This window comes from Cyanistes caeruleus, chromosome 1 (assembly GCF_971803275.1).
Source record: "Cyanistes caeruleus chromosome 1, bCyaCae1.hap1.1, whole genome shotgun sequence".
Classification (NCBI taxonomy): Eukaryota; Metazoa; Chordata; class Aves; order Passeriformes; family Paridae; genus Cyanistes; species Cyanistes caeruleus.
In genome coordinates, this window is record NC_141701.1 from 82393304 (window position 1) to 82412469 (window position 19166).

General features: G+C 36.7%; 1 protein-coding gene across 2 annotated transcripts in view; it reads left to right on the forward strand.

Annotated features, from left to right (window-relative positions):
• Positions 1 to 19166, forward strand: part of LOC111923875 (cadherin-6) — a 103174-nt gene that overhangs the window by 72670 nt on the left and 11338 nt on the right. For both annotated transcript variants that reach the window (XM_086898958.1, XM_086898950.1), the window contains 7 exons: positions 959 to 1253; positions 2680 to 2799; positions 4757 to 4924; positions 6473 to 6660; positions 8077 to 8330; positions 14123 to 14259; positions 18667 to 18788. In XM_086898958.1, the coding sequence (XP_086755084.1) occupies positions 959 to 1253; positions 2680 to 2799; positions 4757 to 4924; positions 6473 to 6660; positions 8077 to 8330; positions 14123 to 14259; positions 18667 to 18788 (1284 nt within the window). The remainder of the gene's footprint in view (positions 1 to 958; positions 1254 to 2679; positions 2800 to 4756; positions 4925 to 6472; positions 6661 to 8076; positions 8331 to 14122; positions 14260 to 18666; positions 18789 to 19166) is intronic.

Sequence of the window (19166 nt, forward strand, 5' to 3'; positions counted from 1 at the left end):
TTCATTACCTATGCTCTCACGTTAGAAGCCATTTTAATGCTTCAATTTTTTTTATTTTTATTTTCTCTAATGTAACGATAAAATAAGTTGTAGTTGAGAAGCCTGGATTTTAAAGCCAGGGGAATAAATGAGGCTTTATCAAGGAATGCCCATAAGTATATGATTTAATCAGTTACACCTTTGGTGTCACTCAACAGCATTCCAAGAGATGTGGAAATCATCTGGGGAAATAAAAGATGATGGTTCAGGCAGCTCATGTATGCTAATTACCATCATTCTTTTCTTTCCCTTTCCCCCACCGTGTTTCAGATTCTCTCATGCTCCTTTAGAGAAGGCAACTGATCACTTTCAGTGCTGTAATGGTGTGTTATATCTGCCTGTCTCTGCCCTTAGTTTGCCAGATCTGTGAATGCATGTGGTTATCTGCTGTTTGTGTATGTATTTGGTAGGTTATTTTATTGTGCACTATATGATATATTACATAATGTCCGTGGGGAATAAGAGCCAAACACCCAGACTTTAACTCAAGAAGCAGCTTGACTGGCCACTTTTTAATTCTTTGCTTACCGCCATTCCCAAACCCTTTTTTTTTTTCACTGTAGGATATCATTGTCCTGTATATTCCCAGGATTCCACCTAAGCCACTAGCATTTGGATTTGATTGATATATATTTAGCTTGGAAAAGTGGTGTGCAACTTCAGTTCATGGTTATCCTCAGGCAATTTCTTATAATATTGAAGTCCATTTCAATTCTGACATCAAGACACAACTCTATCTATTCACTGCTTCTACTGTAGTATCAACTCATTTCCCAAAAGCAGTGTACAGCCTTCTGGCTGAGTATTACTGATAGGAAAGCATACATCATGATATCGGTTAAAGTATCTAGAATTGTGTCCCAATTACTTATTTATTTGCCTTTTTTTTTTTTTTTTTTTATTCCCATTTCACCACCAGCTGCATTCAGACCAGGATAAAGGAGACGGATCACTTAAATACATCCTTTCTGGAGATGGAGCAGGAGACCTCTTCATTATCAATGAAAACACTGGTGACATCCAGGCCACAAAAAGACTAGACAGGGAAGAGAAGCCTGTGTACATACTCCGTGCCCAGGCTATAAACAGAAGGACTGGAAGACCAGTGGAACCAGAATCTGAGTTCATCATTAAGATCCATGATATCAATGACAATGAGCCAATGTTTACAAAGGATGTTTACAATGCCAGCATTCCCGAAATGTCAGATGTTGGTAGGTGCTAACTAATAACTGATTTCAGTGTCTGGTCTTGCTTCTTTCTGTGGAGTAAGTAAGGGCCCAGAGTTTACAGGTGTTGAATAGAGACATCTGCTGTTTGAGTCTGGACTAAAAGCACCTGATATATAAAAGAAAATAAAAATAAAAATTCAGGAAAATAGTGGCAACAGTTTGTTAGAATCAGAGGTGTCAGCTGGATGAAACATGCTCCCTCTGTTGTACCACAAAAAAATGCAAGTTAATATAATCTGGTTTAATGCCAATGAAAGTGAGTTGAGCTCTGTTACATGGTACCTGAGTTTAATACATACTAGTAATATGGGATTTCATGGTCATCTCTGTCAATACCACTCCTAGATCTGTTCAGCAACCCTTATTTAGTTCAGGAAGGTAAACAAAATGGAAAAGAGAAGGTACATAAGGGGATGTACACACTTCTGTCACCCACTGGTTCTGAGATATGCCATTAGCTTCCTATGACCTTTTTTGTTCTTTCCATACAAAAGAAAAGAGCTCCAAAGTCCCTTGAAGTCCACTGAAATCTTTCTATTGATTTAAAATATATTGAACCATAAAAATTGTCAAGACAAGAAAAAAAATAAAAGAACTTCTCTGGAAAATGATTTTAAAATAAGATCTTTTCCTGAGAAGCTGACAGGTTTTGATTCTTTGATTCTTAGGGAGGTCATTTTGATTTCTTTGTCAGAGAGCAATGGACATTTGAATTCCAAGAAGCACATTTCTAATTTGAAATAATGTCCAGGGAGAGAAGCATTAATTAATCATGATCAACAATGAGATTAAAATTAAGCTCAAGCAATATGAAAATAAAGACTTCGGGGCATACGGTCTCCCCTCATTCATAGGACTTGTTACATTAATGAAAACTCATCTGGTGAAGTGAGAACCTAATATTCACATTTTAATATGTGAACACTTTATTCACAAATGGTTTTAAATGCCAAAATCTAAGCTAATTTTTTATGTTTCTTAACATTCTGTCTAAGATTCAACACCACTTCTTTCTCTGGAAGACACATGAAGAACCATATTTACATTCTTATGTCAAATACCTTACAAGTATGAGTAGATTTGCAAAAGTATGTTCTTGACCTAGATTCAAATTCTGAACACTTACAGTATCTGGGCAGGGATACATTTCTGTTTCCTTCATGAGAAACATGATGAAGGATCCACATGCCTGATCAATAACTATGTTTGAAGGAGCTGAGAGTAAGACAGGTATCATTTTGAGTTTATGTCCTTCATGACCAGAGAAAATTCTACAAAATAAGAATATTTCTAACTTCTTGCCACAAGTCTGACCTGAACATGAATTATTTTTTTTCTCTACATCATAATCTGTCTTGGCCATGAAAAGAATCTATTAATTTTTGTTTTCTTTAATTTTTCATTTCAGGTACCTTTGTTGTGCAAGTCACTGCAACTGATGCCGATGACCCTACATATGGGAACAGTGCTAAAGTTGTCTACAGCATTCTCCAGGGACAACCATATTTCTCTGTTGAATCTGAGACAGGTCAGGGGACCTTATCTGTCATTCTGTGACAATGTCTGTAATTCAAAATGACACGCTAAGCCGAGCTAGGATATATTGCCAAAAAAACTTTGAAGAGATTACATCTTATTCAGTGCAAAATCTGACAAATTTAATAGAGCGATACATCTGTAAACACGACACCTACATTATTTTAATCTTACCAGAAAAGTCTAATAAATACAATTAGTACTGGATGTGAACCAGTTTTCAATCATTTTTAACAAGCAGTGGGTACAGAGACTGCAGTGGATGCTTAAATTAAACCAAAGAGGTTGGCTTTTAGATGAAAGAGAGAAACAGGTGGGTGTGGAAAAAAGTGCTTAATCCTCATAGATCTTCATAATGGCTAAATTAAGACTGAGGGTTTGTTCAGGTAAGACTTTTTTTTTTTCTCCGTCTGCTTCTTCAGAACTTGTTTAAAGTCATTATAATTTCTGTACATATGCAACATATCACTTTAATGCTAATTTTATGAAAGAAATCTTAATTAAGAGTAATGATAGAAGAGGTAAAATTGACTGTTGCGCTAAACTAGAAGATCACAAATAGAATCCCAAAGTTCTGAGTTCTGTTTTTGGAAGATGTTTAAATTATACACAGTGACTGGAATTTTTAATGGTCTGACTAACAGACAGCTTTGGAGCCTCTGCATGTACAACATATGTATTCTGTCTGACTGAGTCTGTGTACCATTGACTACCTGACTACATAGTCTCTTCCTAAGATTTTTGACTAATTTTTCCAAAAATAAACCATTTAAAGAAACCCCTTCAGTGTTAACATCCACTGTGTTAGGTTGCTGGAAGCTAGGGAAATCAGTTCTCCTCAGCATCCTTACAGGAAAGAAATAGACTATCCCAGACAACTCATCAGGTTTAGGATTGTTTCTTATATAAATCTTAGTGACTCAGGCAGGGAAGAGGAAGGAGAGACCATATGTCTCAAAGTGAAACTTGAGTTGAAAGCGTGTACACAATTCTGAAAAGAGGGAGAGCCAAGATCAAAGGGAGCTTCACTTCAAGCATAAGGTATTAGATAACAGAAGCCAGGATTTTTGCACTGATGCCCTCTTTCTGACTTGGACAGCACAGTATGTGCTCTTCTAGAGTGATAATAAGGATAAAGTAGCTGGGAGTTAACCAGTAATAAAATTCTATCAAGAGGTTTGTGTGGGGGACGGGAAGCTAAGTAAGCCACAGTCTTGAACTTCCTGCCATGGAAATCAATTGCAGAACTAGAGTGAAACATGTCTCTTTCAAAGCCACTGTGAATTTTGTCATGGATTTCACTACTTGAATTTCACCCCTTTCGCCTACAAAGCAGTCAGTTCTTACCTTGAGATACCCAGTAAGAATGCAAACATTTTGTTTCATGGTAAATCTGTATGATTGAATTTCAGTAGTAGTTGGCCTTATAACTGGTATTTGTGCCTTTGAAGAAGGAAGTAACTGGGAAATCATTTCAATCAATGTATAAATAGAAGTATATATACTCAGGCATGTTTGGATGCTCATAATTTTCTTAATTAATTTCTCTTCTTCCATTTATTGTTGCAGCACTCTTTAATGGTGTCTTGCTGAAGTTTTCTCTTTTTTTTACCATATCTGTCAAAATAATGAACAAACATTCTTTTTCCAGTTCAGTGAGAGATTTTAGCATGTTACTGAAAGAGGGTAAATAGTTGTGTAAAATAACATGGCTTACAAATAAATAGAACATCTTTCTGTGGGTACCGCTTGTACTGTGTCTGTCACATAGGCAGGAGCCTGAGATGTGACATGACGAGTCTGTAATTTAATGAACCATCTCATAACAGTAAATATTTGTACTGGGCAAAGTTTACTTACTACACAGAGATTATTTTGTTCTTTTAATAAGAATTTCCATCAAAGTCAGTACCCTTGAACTCCCCACTCTTTAATTTTCATGTTTACAGGCATTATTAAAACTGCTTTACTGAACATGGACCGTGAAAACAGGGAGCAGTACCAAGTGGTCATCCAGGCTAAAGACATGGGAGGCCAGATGGGCGGATTATCAGGAACCACCACGGTGAACATCACACTGACTGACGTAAACGACAATCCGCCTCGCTTCCCCCAGAGTATGGAATATTTACATTCTATGTTCTAACACTAAAATGGACAAAAATGGTTCTTGTTTTGGTTTTTGTTTACCTTAGATATCGTTTCTTCTATTGAGAATTTCCTGAGTATCAAACTTCATTTAGGAAAGCAAAAGAGAACACATAACTAAGCAACAGCATCATGCCAAGGTTAATTGCAATAACTGGGAAATTAATATTTAATATTTTTATTCCAGTTGAAGTTGACAGTCTGACAAGTGAATTAGTGTGCAAAAACAACTTCTATTTTTCCTACCTATTAAATAACTGATCAACGTAATCTGTATTTCTTGTTCACTACTATTTCTTTCAGACTTCGTGATTGATTTCATTTTAAGGTATCTGTTGTAATCAAATATATTTAAGGTTTGAAACAAATGAAGTATGCAAAAATATCCCAAGAGCAATTCTATAGAAATTAGTATTTATGACCAGAAAGCATTTGCTATAATGAACTTTCCTTTATTCTTTGCACACAGAAACAAAAGCACGTACATAAATATAACAGGTATTTCTGCCTATTTTCTTCCCCGTCTCAAATAATTTGGTAGATATCAGTGTCATGCTTACGGCAATCAGTTGTGCAAGCTCTCTTAGAAAGTAATTTCTATTAATGACCATTCATTGCCATAAGGGATTCAAAGTGATTCAGCTTTCATCCTCTTCTCTTTCCCTCTCTCTTTACTTCTTTCTTTCTCTCTATTTTTTTTTTCCCTTTTTCACTTTGTCTAACCACTGCTCTCTGTATGATGTGTGTGTATCACAGTGTCAGTGTGTGTCAAAGTCAAGAGCAGCTGTTACAGAAAATAATTGCAGATACTATCAGACAAATCAGTGAGCTTTGGCAGTTAAGTCACTGGGAAAGTTATTGGAAGCAATTTGTCATTTGGGTTCAAAGTCTATTCTTAGCTGTGGGCAAAGAGTTTCCATTTAAATTAGAGCAACTTAAGAAGAAATATAACACTCTGCACCCAATGAGTTAATTATACATCTCTGGACATAAGTGTCTTTAATGTTAAAGCGAAAGATACAGCTTCATAATACCAACATTCCAAAAGCAGACAGTTTTTTTCCAGCAAAAATTCAATGTAGTACATTTTTAATAGATATTTGAGCTGGATTCAGCTCTGGTGTTACTAAGCTGTTCTAGCTTCTGAAAATTCTTTATATTTGTCCTTTGTCCTTTAAAAAAATACATTTTTCATACACACTTCTTGTATGGTCAACAGAGACCATGAGAACATCCTTCCAGAGAAGGATATTTGTTGCTAAAGTTACATGTTTGTAGCAAAGCAAAATGCTCATCCTCTGCACGAGAAAACAGATAGAAAAATAAGTAACTTTTACCCACATGAAAGTACGGCAGAAGCTGAAGGCTTTTGCCCCAGGAAGGCCTGTAGACCCAGCGACTCACTAACTCACCTGCACACAGCCAGCGTGGACAGTGGCCTGAGAGATGGTGTCCAAAGCACCTCGAGACTGACCAACCAGATTTCCTAACTAACCAGATTTCCCTCTCTGCTGTAGGCACATACCAGTTCAGAGCTCCTGAGTCTACACCACTCGACTCCCCGGTTGGAAGGATAAAAGCCAATGATGCTGACGTGGATGAAAATGCAGAGATTGAATACAGCATCACTGAGGGGGACGGATATGACATGTTTGGAATTACCACAGACAAGGACACACAGGAAGGAATTATAACTGTGAAAAAGGTACATACTTAATCCCAGCCTCTGAAACAGCAGTCAAACCTTTAGCTAGCACATATTTGGTTTCCATTTTTATTGCAATGTGCATGTTTTACTAATTTGAATTCTATCTGCCGTAAATCTCTACATATGTAAAGTTTCTTTTATGAAAGCAATTGGTATCCTTCCTTTCATACCTCCTTTAATAACCAATGCACAAACTTTGGAGGACCCAAGAGAGAAAATTACTTGAAGCATGGGGTGCAACTGAGAAAAAATCCTCCAGCCTGAAAATACTCACAGAAAAACTCAAGGAAGCTCCACCATCCAACTGTGATTTTCTCCCTATGATGCTTACAGGTTTTGCTCTCTTAGTAGATGATACTGTGTTAAAACCATAGAAATAATGAGTATCACATTGACTGTTTTTCATTATAAGATGTTGATTCTGCAGCTATAATATATTAAAGTACATAGAGAAATTTCTTTTGACTCACATTTTTGTAAAAAGTTAACATGACTATCAGCATGGTTTTGCTGTAGAAAAAAACCCCAAAAAACAGTGCCTTGCGAGATCACAGTGGACATCATCTACTAGGTTGCACAGTGGTTGTCAGAAAAGGTTTGAGAAATATTGTTTGCAGTGGGTTATCAGGCAAGCTTGATAAGGTTACAGATATCATCCTTCATCAATTCAAGTTCAGTCATCACTAGATAGACATTGTGTAGATTTTCCGAACATGCACTTGCTTGTTGATATCAGTACGACACCTGTCATTACTTGTTTTTTAGGAGATGCCTTCCAGGGTCTGATTATGATATCAGTCCAACTCCGTTTGTATTTCTGTCTGTTGCTGACAGAAGCTGTGAATTTTCTACAATGTAATGGAAAAACGAGGTGACTACTCTGATCCCACATTTCTCCAAGTAGTAACAAAGAGTCTCTAAATGCTGTTTCTTCATAGTCTTAACAGTGCGTGCTATAGTCATACCTGCCATAAAATCATGTTTGGCTTTGTAGGTGGTACTGGATATCCAGATGCCACAGTGTTTCATTTCAGTGAGGGAATGCCAGTATCTGAACAAGGAACACCTAGAAAATCTTCCTTCCTTTAGTGTGTGGTTCTTATGGGCAAGAAATAGATAAGAAATCAAAATGCCAAAAAATGACAGAATAACAGACATGAAGAGTTAAGGCTGTATGAGAAAACTGCTTGGTGTTTAGGAGTTGCAGGCATAGAAGTCTTTGAAGAAGTTGGTTTTATTCTAATGTATTATCTGGACATTGAGCCTTCTCTCCTTTCTGGCCTTTTAATTCCAGTTTGGGCTCCTGTTATGTAGCACAGGCCTCTCCGTGACTTCCCACCATTCACTCTGCTCATCTGGCTGAGAATCACAGCAATCCCCACAGACTTCTTAAACTTCTTTTTTCCTTCCCAGGCACTGGATTTCGAAAGTAAAAACTTGTATATTCTCAAAGTGGAAGCCACCAATACGCATGTGGACCCTCGATTCCTGTACTTGGGGCCATTCAAGGACTCAGCTACAGTCAGAATTCAGGTGGAGGATGTAGATGAACCCCCCATGTTCAGCAGACCAGCATACATAATGGAAGTGAAAGAAGATGTTCCATTAAACAGTGTAATAGGAACAGTAACTGCTCAGGATCCAGATGCTGCCAAGAACCCTGTCAAGTAAGCATATACTACTTCAGCTTGCCTGTAAATTTTTTACAGACTTGATTTTGCTTTTATCATGTCAGCACAGACAAAAAAATCCTCACTTGTAACAATGTGAATTGTAGGGCATGCTTGAATATGGAGTATTTTATGTGGTAAATGGTCTCTCACGCTTGAGCATATTTAGGTATGTGTGAATGTGGTTGCATGGCCTTTGCATCTTGAATTATATCCTAATCTCTTTAGTAACTAATGTATGTGGTTATATCTACCATGAAAAAATTTACTGCAAGAAGACCACTAAGAAAATCTTAGTACTTTCCTTCCACCTTTAACATTTTCCAGTGCAGCGCAGTGCATCCTCTTGGCAATATGAGAGGGGGCTGATTCAGCACCCTTTTCTTCTTCAATCTGTCTGGACCTGCTTAACAGAGACCACATTCATATTTTCTAAATCACAAATAGAAATGACACAAAATCAGCTCATGTGCACACCCAGGCTCTGACCTCACCTGTATGGGTGCAAGGCTTGTAAGATAAGAGCTCTCATGAGCTTCATAAATTAAACTTGACATGAATCAATTAACTGTTCTGAGAGGAAGTGGAGGAAATGTTAAAGTTGGAGTAGCTATAACTAAGTCTTCTTTTTTTGTATATTGTGTATGGTTTCAATGCATACTGGAGTACTTAAGTCATACTGGATAGAGTATTAAAGAACTTTAAAATAGTTGTGTTCTTTAATTAAAGTTCATTGCTAGTGACAAGGCAGCAAGAGGAGGAATTGAAAAATGCAGAACTATTAAATCCAGGTCAGTTTTCAGTAGGTTTCTGAGTTGGGCACCTTGGAAACTCAATAGTAGCTTTTGATCAAGTAGAACAGTGCAGGTTTAATAAAAATCTAGTTCATCAATACTTTACACTTCTGCAAACAATTATCTTTCATCAAGATTTCTTACAGTAATGAGGAAGTTTTAAGCTCTTAGCTCATCGTGTGAGAGCAGTAAATATTATAATTTTAATTTCCTAAATGAACAAGCCTAATCTAAAATGTTTCTAGCAGAAACTATCTTCACTGTGCATAGCATGCCCTACACATGAATTCTTGTTCAAGACTAAGCCTTCTAACTTTAATTAAAGTTTTCTTAAATTTGTATCATGACATGCAGCAATTCTCTGGCATTCTGGGCCAGCAGAGCATAGTCACTTAAAGAGCAGCATAATGCTTTGCTGACTTTGGTGAAGCCCCAGGACAGAATGAACATCTCTTCTAGCACATTTTCATGGGCATGGGCATGCTAGCATGAAGATGAAAAATTGGTTGGGGTGACACCCAGGCCCCTCGCAGTCTTCATAGGAACCTGCTTTTTTATATGTAATGATACTGGGGAGTAAGGGGAGTGCTTCCCTCCTTCCCTGTGGTGATAACTACAACCATTTGCATTTCACACCAGCACCAGCTCCTAATTATAAGTGATTTACAGTGGAGAGGGACTATGCTGTTCATTGTTGAGTACTGCCTACCAGCTCTTTGCTATTAATTGAATGTGTGTGCTAAAACGTATCTAACTTTCAAAGGGCAGTTCTTTAATACCGTATAAGTACTTTGCATATTTTAGTATCAGATAGTTATTGAGCAAAATTTAGTAGAAGTGTCAAAACTGATGCAGTGCAGCAGAAAACTTGTTTTCTTCTTACCTTAATAGCACACAACAGACAAGTGCAAGGAGAAGAAAAATAAAAATCAGAAAGAGATTTAAGAATAAAGAATTTAAAGTAATAAACATAGAAAGAAAAATCATGAAAAACAGTAAAAGAGAAAGGGAATCAGCAGAGAGCAGTAGCCTGAGAGATGTTAACTTGCAATAAATGTAATTTTATGGTGCTAATATCTTGGGTATCTGCTAGAATTTAGGGGCATGGGTTGAGTCTGCATCTTTTTGACAGGGTAATTTTTTTTTTCTATCATGCAATAGAGATGCTAAATCCGATTTTCACTCTGAGCTTCGGGGAAGATGCAATTAGACTGTATATATATGACTTGTCACTTGCTTGTCAATTTTTCTTGGCAGTTAAAAATAAAATCTTTAGACACTTGATATTACAATGAAAACCTTCCATTTTCTCCTCTACCCGAGTGAAGATTTCTCTTCTTAAACAAACTGAGCCCTAACTCTGTTAGATGAAAGCCCCTTTGATCTTCCATTAAAGGAAACCTTCACAATATCATTATGAAAATGCATTATGAAAAATTCACACATACATCCCTTCCTGACCCACAAATCTTCCTGACTTGTGGTTACATTAAACAGCAAGCTGCTGAGCGTCAGAAGACAATGAAGCAGTAGCAAAACATGAGGCAGATATTTGCCCTGGTTGTAAGGCTGCATAACCATTTGTGACCTGTGTATTGGTAGAGCTAAATTGCATCAGTCTAAGTCTTATAGATAAATTTTTCTCTGATATGACATTGAGAAAATACAAAAATATGCCAATACATGTTTGGCTATATTTGAATATGTGTCCAAGTGAAGTAACATTAAGATGCTCCTGAATAGCACTCTACAGTCCAGAGGTATTATAAAAAAAAGTTTTGCATTCTACTTGTGTTTGATCTACACAGAAATAATATGAACCTCTGCATACTGATAAAAAAAAACAATGCTGAAACTGGCACTGCTGTATTGTACATCAGATCTTTTTAAATTGCTAGCTGAGTTTTTTTGCTATAGTAACTCCTCAGAGGCATAATGAAGTTCATCAGTCACTGGAACTGTCTTCATGCTGTGATTTGATTTACAAAAGTACCCCAGATGAAAATGATCTGCAAACAAATGTAAGGCTAAATTTTGTTTGTGTATTTTACTGACAACATATTTGCATGTGTTAGATTCTCTTTTTTACCCTTCCCTTCTTCCTGCTATGTACAAGGAGTGACTGGGATTTACATTGATACTTTTTGAATTCCTAGCTTGTCAATTTCCTCAAAGCTTAAAAGAGATGAAGTCCTGAAGTCTGACAAATACACACCCGTAATTTCATTAAATAAATGTTAAAATTAGTTTGATGTTGTCGACTTAATTCTTACTAGGTTGCGATCCAGAAGTCAGAATCAGCACCAATTCAACATAATTAAAAATCCTTGATCAAAAGAGACTGGATTATGCAAACTGAGAAACAGAAGTGACAGTCTAGCTTATTAAAATCATCCTTCTAGACCAGATTTAATGGTATAATTGGAATATACTTTAAATGCACTGACCTTGTATGTATTTTCTTTGGGATATGAAGAAATAAAATTAACATTCCATTAAGAAACTGTCTCTGCTGGTTTTATTTTTATGAGTTTGAATTTCCACTTTACAAATGACCGAATATACATATACCTTTACAAATACTTGTACTTTAAAGTCTTTAATATCTTGAAGAAGAAGCTGTCAATGTTACAGCCCTGGAAATCTTAGAAAAAGTCCAGCAGAACCCTTTTTTTTTTTTTTTTTTTTTTTTTTTTCTTCCAGATACTGTACAACAGATTGAATTTGAGAAATCTTACAAAGATAGTGATTGCAATACACCAAGACATTAAAATGTGCTAAGACAGTAAGATATTTTAAGTCCATTCAAAATATGAAGCTGGAGTGGAAGTAAAATTGGAGAAAAAGCCCTCGATGAACAGACAGCTCTTGCCTAAAGCTAGTTGCTTATTTAAACGTCTTGCTGAATAAGACTCTGAAACCTAGTATTACATTTAGCTGGAATAGCTAATCTATGGAAAATCCTGATATTTCATTTCAAAGAATAATTCAGAATCTAGATTTAACTGCAGAATGGAAATACCAAAGTCTTTCAGCTGAAAGGTGTGGAAATGAGCTACAGAATATCAGAAAATAATTGAATTCACAACATATCAACATAGTATCATATAAAAGCATGATGAATGAAAGTTAAAATGAAATGTTTACCATATCAAATACTTACTTTGTCAAAACATAAGCATCAGACCAGTTTGTATAAACTAATTCCCACTAAGCATTTCAGCCAAGTCAACAATTTCACACGTGCTCTTTAGATTTGGACAAAAGCAGCACTTTTCAAGCCGATGTTAACGTCACCGTGCTGCATAAAGGAACTAAGTTAGTGACACCACAGCTGACTTCCTGCAACCAAAATTGCAGTATTGTCAGTGAAGTGACAGCAGTGAATGAAAAACAATTCTGAACTTCTGAAGAATTAGCAAAGTGTGCCCCATGTGCAAAGAGTGCATGTCCTACTAAAATGTGTCAGCTTTTTGTGCTAGTACCTTTGAATGTCATTTGGGTGCTTCCCTAGGAATTTACCATGGAAAAAGAAAAACAATTTAGTACAAATAATTAATACTTGACATTGTTTTGTTTAGAAAGGTAAGCTAAACTTAAATTCTTATTTTAGAAGTCTAATTTGCAGTAGGCATTATATTCCACTTTTGTTTTTTTGGGTTTTTTTTTTGTTTGTTTTTTTTATTTTCAAAGAAGGAAAAGAAATCCAGTTACGAGAAAATTAGTTCATTTTAAAATTTTGGCAGAACCACATTTCAGCTAGTTTCTTCTATTCCTTCTTTCATGCAAGGTCTTTCTCAGAATTTAGGAGACACTGTACAGGCACTAGGAAATCTGTGCAGAATAGAGGACGTGTCTTGCAGCTGCTTCTAGGACAGAGCAGGGGAGAGAAATTTTTCTTCAGCCTCTGCATTCCCCTGAATTCTGTGGTGGCAGTAAACTCTGCCAGTCATTCCCCCAGCCCAGTTTTCATCTGACTGCTCACCAGTTCAGCTGTTACCTCTACCCTTGTCTGGACACAAGGGACAGCAGCAGCTGCCTTGTCTCCATCGACGTGGCCTGCAAGGAGGCCAAGGGAGCACGCCTGGCTTCCTAAGGATCTGTCCTGCATTGTACATGAGCGCACAGTTGGGCTTGAAACAAGAGCAGAATAATGCAATTGCATTCTTGCTTTGGCAACATCAGAGACATACTTCTGTCAAAAACCTCCATAATTTATGCAAGATTTTTCCCTTCAGGAGAGATGAAACCAAGTCACAGCATTTGGATCAAGGTGGTAGCACTCTCTCCCGGGAATTGGAGAGTTCTACTTTTAAACTTGGATTTAGTTCAGCTGAAAAAGCAAAAGATCAAATTTAAAATTTGAATCTGTATTTAGACTCTGAGCTCATCCAGAGCTCGTTAGCATGCATTTTCACATATAGATGCCATCAAGCAGGGCTGAGAATGTTAGTCTTAATGAGTTACAACAAACCTTTGTGTGGTATGTGGAATAATGAATCACTGTTCCGCGCTGACTTGGTTTGGGCGGGCAACCTTTTTAAGTGCTGGGAAGTGAAAGGTACAAATGCACCCCAGCTGTTAAATTTTGTATCAGAAATTATTTGGAACAGTTGAGATATCAAACCACAGAAAGAGGGTTTTATAAAGGAATAGCCAACTCAGCCTTAAAATAAACTTCATATCTTTCAGGATACAGACTTCACATTTTTCACTAAAAACAAAGCTTTGATGATTCTCAGAGGTATGTAAATTCCGCAGCAATTCATTTATTCAGTGACAATACTCCACCTTCTAAATCAAACCTCCAATGTGTCATTATCCAGTAGCTCAGAACTAGCTCTTTGTGTGAATACATAAAGACTCTGAAGCCTGTGCTGAAAACAAAAGGAAACCCCATTTACTAGCTGTTTGATGTCTAGTCTTAGAAAATGGTTTTAGAACATAGAAATTAAAAGGAAAGCATTCCTCTAACTCCTGTCTCTGTATTTGCAGGTACTCTGTAGATCGCCACACCGATATGGACAGAGTATTCAACATCAATTCAGGAAATGGTTCGATATTCACTTCAAAACCCCTTGACCGGGAAACACTGCTGTGGCACAACATTACAGTAATAGCAGCAGAGATCAGTAAGTTAAACCTAAATACAACTCCTGTCCCTGATGTAATGAATTTAGCCTTCTAGCTGAGTGTGTGGAAAGCACAGCTGGGCACATGTCAGGTTTATGGATAGCCCACTCAATACTAATGAAGAAGCAGTAACTCTGCAAGAGGTCATCTGCAGTTTTGTGTTTATTAGGGACACAGTTCATGAAGAGGTAACTTAGCAGGGAGAAAAGGTGACAGTTCTGTGTTCTCTGATCAGTTATAGCCACTTTAAATTTTGAACATGGTTGTTGAATTCTGAAACTGGCATGTAGCAAAAGAGATGGTTTAAAGCCAAACTGCATTCCTTGGCTGAATTCAGTCTCATTCAGACTGGATGTTTTCAAATAAGGCTAAAGTGGCTGGGCTGAGCTGGGTGCCCAGATATTAGTCAGTTTTATGCATCTCCATTTTTCACTTTGTGTGCATCCTTTGAAATTACAAGCTGCAGCTACAAATCAGTCTGTCGCGTAATTTAGGATTGTTCCGAAGTAGTAATCTTGTGATAATACTAAACATGCTGATTTTAGAAGTCTAAATGCCAGGGGTCTAAGATAAGGATGTGTTCGAGATGGCATTAATAAACAATTTGCTTTGTTTTAATGCATTATCTCTAAGTACATCACATGCTGGAATATCAGAGAATGCAATTCTATTTGCAGAGTCACAGTGCCTATGTTTATGGTGGAATGGTAGATAAGTTTAATATAAACACCAGTTCTGTGACTGTCACAATTTCTCTCTGCAACTCAGAGGTTAAAAAGCTTTTGATTTTTCTGAGATAATGTAAGCTCTACTTTCTTTTTTTTGTATGTGTATATGGCTCGATTACCTTTCCTAACAGTGAGAAGAGTGTTAAAATCTCAGGATTACTTGACTCAACTTTCTTTATTGTGTAAGTCTTCTTTAAAACTGAAAACCTGAAAAAATGTAAAACAACGCTACTGAGGCAATCAAATGGGATTGTATGAAGGAGTAGTGGGTATGAGCCCATAGGAATGACAAGATATTAATAGTTTTCTCCCTCTCATGAAAGTTTGCACCTTTTAATGCTAGGTATTTGATTTCAGCACACCAAACACTGAACGTTAGTCACGTGGCTGTGTTTCTATTAAGTTCTTGGAGGCGGGTTTTAGGGTCAAAAGTTGTACACTATAGGCAGTTCCTGGGTAGAGCAGAAGGGAAAAATAAAAGCCTAAAAAGGAAAGAATAGCAAGAACATTTAGCACAGACAATAGCAAGAACACTTGCATTGACCCCAGCTGGGCTGAAATAACATGCAGTGTATATTAAACTATTTGAAAAACAGCTTAGCATCTATAGGAAGTATTCATTTGGTTCCTTGCTTCCTCCCTTAAGCACAGACCTTCTACTGCACCAAACCCTCTCAACTTAACCTTTGTGTCTGACGCAGGCTTCCAGATTAATTACAATTCCTCTTAAGTCTGAATCCTTTCAAGGTGCAACAAACTGCTTCCCAGGGTGTGCTTTACTAAGCCTAGACCAAATTTGGAATAACAAAGGCAGATGTCTTCCAAAGGCAATTTTTTTTTGGTTGAAATGTACTTTTCTGATCCAGGACACTTCACTAATTTTAGGCTCAAGAGACTAGGCTGGAAAGTACCACTACTTATTGTTCCTGGCAATCCCAGAAATTTCTAGCAAGGCTACTTATAGTCCCATTCCACTAAATTCCTTAGAATCACTTATTATTCTCAGTAACATTATCTCATCAAGCTCCAAGTATATTTAATTGAAGTGATCTAAAAAAAATATCCAATCAGTTTACAGGCAGGATGCACCTTCAAATGGGTGTGCGCTCTCTTTGATATAGGAAAAAAATAATTATAAAGTCATGAAGAGAAACACCTTTCAGTAATGACTGCTTTTGATTTTGTTTTACAGTTAAAAAAAAAAAATAAATACCCAAGTTGTTTTGCCTTTGTCTAGAATTGTCAGTAAGTGTAGATTGCTCCAGTTCTAAATGTTCTCCTTTTACACCAGTATGAGCTGCAATTGCTCAGCAGCCCAGAGAATCAATCATGCTGTGACTGCTGCACATAAATAGTTGGTGAAACACCGGGTCAGTACATCTGCCACAGTCAGACAGCAAACTGGCATTAAAACGTAGGACACAGGTCTAGTGAGTCACAGCTGCAGAATTACAGCTGATTTACCAAAGACAATGCCCAGAGTGTTTTTAAATATTTGTTACTTAACACTTATGGGTAAGTCAAACACTGGCAGGACCTTGAGGCTGTATTCCGAAAAAAGCCACCACTTTAACAGTTTTGTTGCTGGCACAGCAGAAAACATATCCCTACACAGAGAAATAGATTTAAACGGTTTGTTGAGTCTATAGAGATGGAGCCCAGCAGTAATCAAAGGATAACACAGACAAATGAAACTACATGAAATAATTTGCACAAATAATTTGAAAGATGATGACACAAAATATCAAAAAAAAAGAAATAAATTTCCATTAAATCAGAAAAGAGGCATATGTTCATAGAGCCGAGAGTTTATATGAAGCTTCTCTTTATTACAGTATGATTTTAAATTGTGAGAACCTTAAGCACCTAGAAGTAAAATGAAAATATGTAGGTTTAGGTTGAAAAAGCAGGAAAGAAAGCAATTCTCCTTCTTCAGAGGAGAAGAAACATGTTTGCCAATATATTTGAATGTATTTGTTAGAAAAGTATGCCCTACAAAATAGTCTTGCCAATAGTTCTGTGACTTCAAATGAATGCCTTTGATTTCTGCCTGTTATAAAAATTCAACTCTTTTATTGATGTATTTTAGCAAAGAATTCAGCCTAGTCCATATTATACATAAACTGTTATTTTATATATCGAATGAATTTAGCCCAATGGCTGATATTAGAAAGAGGTTTATGCTTAATGGAATCATATTAACTTCAGTGGGACTGTGGAGCCTTAAAGCACAATATTTTGTCCAAATGACTGAGCTCTGTAATACAAATAAGCAGTGCCAATTTTGGAGAAGGCATTTTCACATTTATAAAAGGATGATAAACACATTAATAGGACTTTTATTAAAGTCAACAAGCTACTATAATGAATGCTTGTAGAAGAAAATAGAGTCTTAGATCTGCTATATTTTATTGCACTATTTTTTCACTTTAATGATAGGTTAAAATGCATTGATAAAATGTATTAACATGGGTAGGAAATCAACATGGGAAAATTCAGTTTGAGCCCTCATGTAGGAGAGTGTAAGGTATTTGTTTTAAATGAAACTTCTCTAAATCACACTCTCCCTCAGATTTCTCTCTCTCACATTCCCATACCCACATACTACAAGGTGGATATTGTGTGATATGGAGCACAAAGAGACAGATCAATGGCAGAGTCTCTAGGGTTTCTTTCAATTAGTGACAACAAATTCCTTTGGGACCAGTTCTTGTACATTTTAGGAGTCAGTGGTTGTTATCTTGTGACCTTTTGCCTCAGAATCTTGCCTATTTCACCACACATGGTTCTAGGTAAGGTTACTACCACTGCTTTTCTTCCTTATTCTGTATATTGTTTTGACTATAGTCTGCCCCCTCCCATCAGGAAAAGGAATGGTCTATATGGTATGATGCACTTCCAGATGTTTTTTATTTTTATCCAGAAAGATGACAGTATTTTCATTAATATTCTATGTTCAGGAATATCTTTGTCCATTTCAATCTCTTGGCACTATGTGGTCCTTATAGGGGAAAAAAAAAGATTGTTTACTTAGAAGTATCCACAGGTGCTTATGTTTTTCAGCTGGTATTCAGTATACACTTCAGTATTTACTCTAGAACATCAGACAAAACAATTCACAACAGGATGTTATCAAGCATCTGTGATCACAGCTGCAGTTACTATTTCTATAAAACAATGATTATTATGGTTGCTTAAGGAACTATGCCACAAGATTTGTAGGGCACAGAGTATTATATTTAACAAGTGGAGAAGAAAAAACCCACTCAATCTCATCCTCATGACTCTTAGAGCTGTTAGAGAGCTAAGGAAGAGAATATGTTCTAGATACTTCACTGCCACCAAACAGTATCAGTCAGGCTAATAAATAGATTTAATTTAGTTCCAGTATTATATTTACATATATCACACATACATTCATAATCACACTTGGAATGATCAAAGGAATTTGTAAATCCTGGACTCCCACTCCATCTTAACTCTGTAGTTTACACAGAATTAGAGTAATGAAACTATGTTCATCCCATAATACACTCACCAGAAAGCAATAGAAAGTAAGTGAAGTGCTCTGAGTGAGAAAAATTAAGACAATGAGCCTCCAAGTCTGTTCTTTTCTTCCACTGCACTGAGTCAGTAACTGGGTTAAATAAAATCTCCATTCTGGTTTTGTCATTTCAGACAACCCAAAACAAAGCAGCCGTGTCCCGGTGTTCATTAAGGTTTTGGATGTAAATGACAATGCTCCGGAGTTTGCCATGCTTTACGAGACCTTCGTCTGCGAAAACGCAAAGGCAGAACAGGTGTGTTGTCTGCTCGTACTAAGGAAATATTCCACATTAAATGAGTTTTGCTGCTACTCTTGCATTACCTCATCAAGTGGTGTACTTTGCACTGCATCAAATTTAATTGCAAAATTAAACAGTGGCTGCACAGTATCTGATTTCACTCAGTATTCTTCCAGCTGACATGATGATATGTTTTTGAATGTTATTTTCTGTACTGCACCTTGTTACCCCTGATTCATTTTCACTCTTTCATCCTTTGCTTTATTCAGGCACCTCCACTGTCTCCTTCAAAAACAATTTCACATCTGTAAAAGTTACAAGTCCTATCTGTGATACAGCTACATCCTGCTAGAGACCACTCCTATTGTAAAGTAGTTCAAAGTTGCAGATTAT